We start from the raw sequence: 9,369 nt of genomic DNA on the forward strand, positions 1-9,369 counted from the left end.
ATTTGATGAAGCTCTATCACCACTGGACTGGAGCCATGGACTTAGGACATGGGATACTTCTGGCTGTCAGTCATTATCTTCAGTTGCTTTTTCTCCTGTTTTCATCTGTTGTTGCACCAGATGGATTTTTCCAGTAAAAATATAGTTTACTTTTTAAAAATCTTAGTCTGAACAATTTTGTAGTTTTCTTCTATGAACTTTTGTCTCTACTCTTTGGTTACACATGATAATTTTTTTCCACTTAATTTCCATTAGTCCTTTAATTTTCATGTATTTTTGCAAAGGTAATATTTAATATAATTGCACATTCTTTAAGGGTATAAAATGCTGTCATTTTAAATATTTGATTTTTCCAAATTTATTTCACTGTTTGAAAATATAAACATAAGTGTCAAATGGAATATGTAGTTAATGACTGGGCTATATGTGAAAATAGAGCCCTGATCACTGGTGCACATGAAGCCAGCCTGCTGAAGACCAGTCCTGTAGAGAGACACCACCACTATAGGGGTGTGGGCACTCAGCACAGGGCCTCACCTTCCCCTGCTCCCTGGGACCATGCTTTCTCACAGGAGTGCTCCAGGAGCTCCTATTTTTCTTTAGTTTTTATTTTTTGCTCAGGGAGATTATGTGGGAAGACATTAATTAAAACCACACAGAGCACCCAGAGAAGAATCTGCATAAATCTATTCAGTGCAACGGTGGCTTCAGCTGCAGTGTCTGCACAACAGTAGGTCCCCAGTCAATGACAGTTGAGGGGTGACTAACATCATTTGCTGAGGGCCCCTTCCTGGCACTTGAATTATTGATATAAGATTTATAGAGACACTGGGCTTGCTTGTTTCTAAACACTGGGGCATGAGTTTGTCACTTGGACCTCTGGGTAAAATGAGAGGCCAAGAGTAAATGGTGACCCCTATAAAATCAAGCAACCTGCGCAGTCTCAAACCACTGCTTAGAAATTTGCTTAGTGGAGATTTAGACACCAAGAAAGTCTAGGCCAATGCCAAGCTCATGCCCCATTCTGTTCATCATCAGGGTGTGCACTTTCCTCTGGGGAGGGGCAGCTCCTCATGCTTGTCAGTGGGTTACAAGGGCCTTGGTTGATGCAGGTTTGAGGATAGGACTTCTGCTTTTCTTCAAATTTTCTGGGTAAACAAATTCTGAATCCTTTGAATTCAGGATACACATGCTCATCGTCATTTATATGATCAACATATTTGCTGCAATCTTTACATCCTAGGCATTGTGTAGGTAGGGAAATTATAACATGCATTAATATTAAAAAATTATTTCAAAAAGTAAAATAAAATTTCAGTCACTTAAAAGAGAAATTTGCAATATGAGAAAAAATGTCAACATAAAATTTTTAAAAATCAAGATTTTGTTATTGTACCTATAGGTTCATGAGTGGACTTCACATGAACATTATAGTCTACATCAAAATCAGTATTTAGCTGCAAGGAAGTTTAAAGTTTCACAACGGTGTCATGGAATGGATTGCTTGAGAAGGAATTAGTATTATGTGCAATGTATTATAAATGCAATTTATTATAGGTTATTTGGCAGAGATTTTTCAGATATTTAGAAACAGGAGATAGGAAGAGATGTCTTGGACCATGCAGCATGAGGCCAGCTCTGGTCAGGATGGGCCACACTAGTGGTGCCAATGGGTGCCCACTTGCAGCTGACACTGTGTAGGAAATGGTTAGTAAGGAGGAAGCATATTTTCCTCAACTTTAGTGGGGAGCAGGCTGGAGCTCAACTTTAGTTCTTTCTTCATATTATTTAAAAGATCTGAAGTCTACATTGATCAAAAGTTTATTTTGTATGTAACTCACAGTTTTCTCCTTGTAAAATATTGAAGATAAAAAGTATATGCTTTATATTCAATTTATCATCTTAAATAACTCAAACAAGATGCTATACTTAGGATCCACATGTTCTGTGTAATTGAACTAGGGTAACACATGGAAGCTTTTTTTAAAAAAAAATTTACTTGGACACAATATCTTTATTTACTTATTTTTATGTGGTGCTGATGATCAAACCCAGGGCCTCGCATGTGCTAGGCGAGCACTCTACGGCTTAGCCACAACTCCAGCCCCCACATGGAAGCTTAAAGTGTAATGCTGTGTCTTGAATAAGCATAATGGAAACATGATGTAATGTAATATATATTAATTTCTGTTTAATACCTTAAATTACTTAGTTTCTCTTATTTGCTATAAAATGCATCATCATTTGATACATTTTATTCATACAGCGTGTGTCTTCGTAGGGAATTTCACAACCGTGCATACTTATTGTTGGCTTCCAAAATGCAATAAATGTATGTCTCAAAGTAATGATAGGATTTCCATGGGATTTTTCTAAACTATTAAATTGAAAGCCTAAACTATGATCTTATGTACATCTCATCTGGAAAACCTGCTAGGGTTAAAAGATTTTCAGACTCTATAGATCACTAGCTCACCCCTATGCACAACACTGGTAAGATGTGCTGACTGAGTAACCTGAGGTCCCTGAGGTCCGTGCTGCCCCTTGGTGAGTGGCCAGGTGCCCAGGGACACAGTGCATGGAGACAGGAAGAGTCCAGCCCTACAAACCCTGGGACCGAGGCTGCAGTGAATCAGAACTGACCTGAGCACCGAGGCTTAGAGCAACCTGTGGCATCTCCAGAGAGACAAAGTGAGGAGGCAGCAGGAGGGAAAGAAAACAGACCCTCGGGTCCTCATTGGCTTCCATTTGACACTGAGTGAGCAAAGGATCGAGTGCTGAAGATGGACACAGAGAGATACTAGGGTGTGTTAACACACACTGTGTTCAGCAGCATTGAATATGATTCCACGATGAGCATGAGCAGCTGTACATATGATAATGAACCAACATCTGAGGTGCAATGTGAAGCCTACAATGAATCCAGTAATGACCAAACCGCGCCTAAACTGACCTACTACGGATCTAAAGACGATGAAGTTCTCCATCTATGTTTAACTTTCTGCACCAAGGATATGAGTGACTGATAATAGAGGTTAAAAGTGGCCTACAGCACCACTCAAAGTCAAAGTAAACAATATTCTGCTATTTTGTGTAGTTGAATTAAATTTACTTTGGTTGATACATTAAAAGGACATTGTACATATTCTGAGGCACCATGTGATGTGTGCATTCCTTAACATTGCATAATGTTTAATCAGGATGGACACATCTATTCCTGAAATATTTGCCATTTGTTTGTAGTGAAAACTTCCAAAATCTTTCTTCCAGGTTTTAGAAATAGACCCTCCAGCGCTGTCATCGATAGTCACTGCAGAGTAGCAGGGCAGATCTTTGCTCCTGTGTAACGGCACCCACTGACCACCCTGGGCCACCCTCCTTCCTCCCACCCGACTCTCCATCCTCTGCTGACCACCCTGCAGCTCTGCACTCAGTGAAGCAGCTGTTTTTATTCCAAGTGTGAGGGCGCTGGGCAGCGCTCGCTTCTCTGGGTCTGGCTACTTCACCAAGCACAATGACCTCCAGCTTTACCCATGCTGCCACAGACTGCAGATTCTTGTCTTTCTGAGGCTCAGTTTTATTCTGTATATAAATGTACCAGCACTGTCATCCACTCATCATACATTTGGTGACACTGAGGACTGAACTTGAGTGCACTCTCCACTGAGCTGTGCAACAGGCCCCCAACCTTTGCATTTTTAATTGTGACTCAAGGTCTTACTAGGTTTCCCAGGCTGGCCTTGTGTCTTCTATCCTCATTCCTCAACTTACCTGGATGTTGGAATTGGAGGCCGCACCTCCTTGGCCTGCCCATGTCTCAAGTGTTTGGTGGACACTCTGGCATCCATTTCTAGGATGCCCTGAATGGAACTGCAGGACAGTGGTCCTGCTGACCTCCTTCTGCACCCTCATATCATTTCCTTTGCGTAGGTACTCAGCAGCAAGTCTGCTACAATAAATGGTAGTTTTATGTAAAAATAGAATGTTGATAAGATAATAAAAGCAAAAAGATAACATGATATCTTAAGATAATAAAAGGTAAAACAGAAGGCATGCTTCAACCTTCCCTTCTTCTCCAATGAACACTTATGAAGATGTTTCCTTGAAGAATTTTGTTGCCGCACATCGTTATTTATCTTAAGTCATCAGACAGAAAATGAAGAAGGTCAGTTATAATCAATCTCTCTCTCTCTCTCTCTCTCTCTCTCTCTCTCTCTCTCTCTCTCTCTCTCTCTCTCTCTCTCTCTTTCTGTCTCTCCCCATACACCCTCCTTCTCCCCTCCCATCTCTCTCTTGGCAGGTAGGAGCTGGGAGTAACTCAGCTTGGTTTGAAGCATATTTTCCCTGCAGGTAAATGGAAAGATATGAATGTTCAGTGATGAAAGAGAGATTAATGAGCACATATTTAACAATGTCACTTGGTGCAGTGGTTAATGGAATAAAATAAATATATTTGCAAAGTGTTAAGAAAAGTGAATTGTTTTAATATAGCCATTACTTTTGCACAAAAATTTTTAAAGAAATTCTTCTAATTTACCACAACACAAAATTGTGTATTGTTGTGACCAGGGGGCATTGCCAGTGCACATGCCCCCTATAGTGGTGGGAAAGCTGCCTGTGTGTGAAGAACGTGACTCCAGGTCACACCTGCCTCCTGCTCAATTGGTATTTAACATATGCTCTTCAGCTGGAGAGATACTTTATTTACTAGGTGTTGTTTTGCATCTTAAGGTACAAGAAATGACTCAGGAAACAATTGCTACAAAGGCAAAGATACAACACAACAGCATCAAGAATGTCCTTCCGTGTGAGCGAGGTCCAGACCTCCTGCCCATTTACCAGGAGACTTTGAGGTCACCCAGGGCACGTTTCCTCTTTGGCTTTCAATCAGTGACACAAGAGAGTCCACAGCCTTAGTTGAGTAAGACATTTAAACAACTAACTTGAAAATATCTGAACCCAAGATATATGATTTCATCCAAGAAGCGGAAGACAAGAGAGCATGATGGGAAGAGGGGCAGACCCCCAGTACCCCCCTGGCAGTTCTCCTGGACTGCAGTGTGTCAGACCAGGCCCCCCTTCAGTGATAACCCATCAGTGTCTTTCACTCCAGTTGGATCACGATCAGCACCAAGGTTGCAGGAACCCTGAGACAAGAACAGGCCAGCTTAGAGCAGCCTGAGACATGCACAAACATGGAGAGGGGTCTGCTCTATCCGTGGAGGAACAGGAGGATGTACTGCTTTGTCAGGAGCTTCCCGGTGACCAGCTTCTCCAATCCTGCCTTCATGGCCTTGTTCCTCAGGCTGTAGATGATGGGGTTGAGGGATGGGAGCAGCACAACATAGACCACAGAGAGCACCAGGTGAGTGGAGGAGGAGGGCCCTAGGAGAGGCTTCAGGTAAGTAGTGAAGGCAGTGGAGAGGAGAAGCACTACCACTGCCAGGTGGGGGAGGCAGGTGGAGTAGGCTTTGGCCCTCCCTGCTGTGGACGGGATCTGCCTGACGGTGGAGAAGATGAAGACATAGGAGACGACAATGCAGGCAAAGCAGCCAGTGTCCAGGATGGCACTTATGAAGATGAGCACGACTTCTGCAGTCACGTTCTGGGAGCAAGAAATAGCCAACGGCTGCGGAATGTCACAGAAGAACTGTTGAATTTGACAGTTTTCGCAGTAAGAAAAGGAAAAGGTGCTCACAGTGTGCATGGCACATACAAAGCCACTGCTGAGCCAGGACAGAGTGACCATCTGCACACAGGTGACCCTGCTCATGATGGCTTCATAGTGCAGGGGATGGCAGATGGCAGCATAGCGGTCCATGGACATCACTGTGAGGAGACTCAGCTCTGCAAATGCAGAGAAAGGAACCAGGAAGACCTGGACTACACAGCCGAGAAAAGAGATGGAGTGGCAGCGGGTGACAGAGTTGGTGACAGCTTGGGGCACCACAGCAGAAATGAGGCAGATATTCCTCAGGAAGAAGTACATGGGCAAATGGAGGCCCAAGTCCAGGGAGGTGATGGTGATGGTGAGGCCATTCCCCACCAGGGCAGCCAGGTAGGCTGCGGCAAGAGCCCCAGCTTGGAGGAGCTGAAGGCTGCATGGGCCAGGGAAACCCAGGAGAAGGAAGCCCATGAGCCCTGACGTTCTGTTCATTCTTGATGAAATGTTCTGCAATAAAAGGGCAAGTTGAGTGGAAAGATCAGGCTTGATATTTGTTTCTATTTAATGTGTGTGTGTGTGTGTGTGTGTGTGTGTGTGTGTGTGTGTGTGACAGAGAGAGAGAGAGAGAGAGAGAGAGAGAGAGAGATTGGCAGGAAAGGGGATTCAATGTTGGCTTTAACAATAAAGTTTTTCTATAAAATTCCAGTTGATTGATCACATTTTCCATGGTGTCTTATCATGTTTTCTGAGTTTTTCTTCACAAAGTCTGAATGTCCTAATGGAATGCAGCAGCACACAGACACTGTCACAGGAGCAGGGCCAAGCAGCCCGGGCCTCCAGAGAATGGTCCTGCTGAAGTGTGAGGAGTGAAGACAAGGATGTGCACTGTCCACTACTCACGTGTCCACTACTCACGTGTCCACTACTCACGTGTGAGGAGTGAAGACAAGGATGTGCACTGTCTGCTACTCACGTGCACACTTATTTCCCAGTCAATGGACTTTGATTCCAAATATTCTTCCACTGTGTCAGTTTCTGTAACAATGTGTGTGTTTCTGTCTTCTCTGTGTGAATGTGCTTTCCTCCTCCTTTAACTTTCCCGAGTCCATTTGGTCACCTTGGTGACTGATTAAATGTCTTAACCCAGATCCTGCCCTTGGCTTTTGTTTCCTCACCTTTCTTCTCATGTTTCATGTTCTTTTATTTTCCTGATTTTTGTTTCTTTCTTTTTTTCTTTGGAGAGACAGCTGTAGCCTGCATTTTGAGACTTATATTTCTACAAAAATATGTAGGCGATAGAGGCAGAAATTCCTGCCAGGCTTTAATTTAAATGCTGATTCCCAGCATCCTAATCTGTCACAAAACCAACAATAATAACTGTTCATGAATGATACTGTACCACTTAAGGTCACTGTTACTTGGTTCTTTTTAGTGGTCACATATTGGCAATTTAAACAAATATTATTAACCTCACCATTATTTTCTATCATGTCTTACTCTCTTCCTCATAAGTGAATTAAACTTTCCCTTATATTTTCAATAATCTATTCATTGATTACAGTGTTGTCAGTATCCTGTTTTGCATGATGAGATTGTTGATATTTGCTTTGAATATTGCTGTATCCTTAAGCCAAAATTCTACAATAAAGCGGAGTATTTGAAATACATCCTGAGTTCATGTTTCAGAAATTAGCATAGAAAATATTGTTTTATGCCCTGTCATCTGTATTAAGGAGACTAGGTTTAGAGCTACTGCACTACATGAGAATTTGAATCAGTTATGTTTCTATGAACAAGAATGATCTTCATAGTTGACAACATCCTAAAACCTCCAGCACTGTAAAGTAGCTCAAAGTAATAACATGCAACTAGATGCAACACTCAGTATTTTTTCTATTGTTTTCACATTTTCAATGTTTTTTCTGACTTTGCCATAATGAAGGAAGGCTGAATCCATATGGAAGTAGTATGGGTTAAAGACCTTCTTGTTCACAAACTGTTAGATATTTTATGTGCATTATTCACTTGGATCAGAGACCAGGTGGAAAAATTTACACTGTAAATTGAGGGAAATGATATTTGGATAATTTATTTGGGGTCTCAGTGTTAATAAGTGCCTCAATGAAAATTTGTATTTGGAACTGATGGCTCCAAAGCCCCTGCCTCTTCTATTTTAGTGTCAAGTATGTGGCATTTGAGTCAGGTATGGATTGTAGACCTTCGTGCAGATTGGATGACAGCCTCATGATTTGGACTAGGCTGACTTCCCTCTTCCATCATGCACACAATGTGGATATGGTGCTCAAATAGCCTCATGGAGGCTTGCTGGTGTCAGTTTCAGGTCATCTCACATTTCCTGATCCATGCACGGATGAGTAAGAGGAAGGGAATCAGGAAAACAGAAGAGTGAAGCCTTTGGGTGAAGCCTGAGGTCACACTCTCTATTTTTCATAGTAAATGCTGGGACATCCAGAGAGATGGACAACCTCACCTCTGGGAGCTCCTTCCTCCTCATGGGCTTCTCTAACATCCGGGAGCTCCAGATCCTGCACGCTGCACTCTTCCTGATGGCTTACCTGGCTGCCCTCCTTGGGAACCTCCTCCTCATCACCCTCATCACCAAGGACCATGGGCTGCACACCCCCATGTACTTCTTCCTAAAGAATTTGTCCTTCCTGGATCTTTGCCTCATCTCCATCACTGTTCCCAAACCCATTAAAAACTCTCTGACAAATTGTAACACCATTTCATTCCCTGGGTGTGTTTCCCAGGTATTTTTCTTCTTCCACTTTGCCACAATGGAAGTAGCCCTATTCACAGTCATGTTCTATGACCGCTACGTGGCCATCTGTCACCCACTCAGGTATGAGATCCTCATGAGCCGTGGAGTTTGTATGCAGATGGCGCCTCCTCCTGGGTCAGTGGAGGTGTCAATGTAATCCTGCACACAGCGGCTACCTTCTCTGTACCCAGGTCTCCTGATGTTCACCAGTTCTTCTGTGACGTCCCACAGCTGCTAGCCCTGGCCTGCTCCTACAACATTGGGGAGCTAACGGTCATTGGGCTGAGCCTGCTGTTGGACTCTGTCTGCTTTGTGTTCATGGATATTTCTTACATTCACATCTTCTCCACTGTGCTGAGGATGCCTTCCAGAGCGGGCAGGTCCAAAGCCTTCTCCACGTGCCTTCCTCACATCCTTGTGGTGACTCTATTCCTCTCTTCTGGCTTTTTTGCCTATTTACGGCCCCTGCCGCAATCTCCATCAACTCTGGATTTGCTAGTTTCGGTATTCTATACTGTAGTGCCACCCACAATGAACCCCCTCATCTATAGTCTGAGGAACAAGGATATGAAGGTGGTGCTGAGGAAGCTGCTGGAGAACAGGCATCCTCCTTCCAGTTAGAAGGGTTGATCTCACAACATCACCATCTTTTGCCCTCTGACTTAATCACCTGCACCTCTGGTAACATATTTGGCCATGATTTTGGACATTTACAGTTAGGAGCTGATGAGAATCAGGTCGTACTCATTACAGTGACACTGAGAAGCATCTCTGTGCCCAGATCAAATGGGTGGGGACCGAGGCCTCCGCTGGTGAGTGGACTGAGGTATGCTGGTCTTTCTCTTGTCATCCCAGTGGAGCTCCTTGGTCTGTGACAAGTGGCACTGGACAGGATGGTGGGACATAGAGATAGAGAAGGCCT

The 9,369-nt window shown here is 43.4% G+C and overlaps 2 protein-coding genes across 2 annotated transcripts; one reads left to right on the top strand and one right to left on the bottom strand.

Moving 5' to 3' along the window:
• Window positions 1-5,212: 5,212 nt before the first annotated feature.
• Window positions 5,213-6,157, bottom strand: LOC144367214 (olfactory receptor 14A16-like). The gene has a single exon (XM_078022782.1). It carries the CDS (start codon window positions 6,155-6,157, stop codon window positions 5,213-5,215), a length of 945 nt encoding a protein of 314 aa, XP_077878908.1.
• Window positions 6,158-8,142: 1,985 nt separating this feature from the next.
• On the top strand, window positions 8,143-9,068 carry LOC144367216 (olfactory receptor 14A16-like). Its single transcript, XM_078022787.1, is given in 2 exon segments — window positions 8,143-8,572; window positions 8,575-9,068. Coding segments are annotated over 2 exon segments (924 nt in total).
• Window positions 9,069-9,369: the final 301 nt, after the last annotated feature.

Source organism: Ictidomys tridecemlineatus, chromosome 1 (assembly GCF_052094955.1).
Source record: "Ictidomys tridecemlineatus isolate mIctTri1 chromosome 1, mIctTri1.hap1, whole genome shotgun sequence".
Taxonomy (NCBI): domain Eukaryota; kingdom Metazoa; phylum Chordata; class Mammalia; order Rodentia; family Sciuridae; genus Ictidomys; species Ictidomys tridecemlineatus.

Excerpts from the sequence above, each read along its gene's own strand:
- LOC144367214 (XM_078022782.1), bottom strand. The coding sequence starts at position 6,157 with ATGAACAGAACGTCAGGGCTCATGGGCTTCCTTCTCCTGGGTTTCCCT.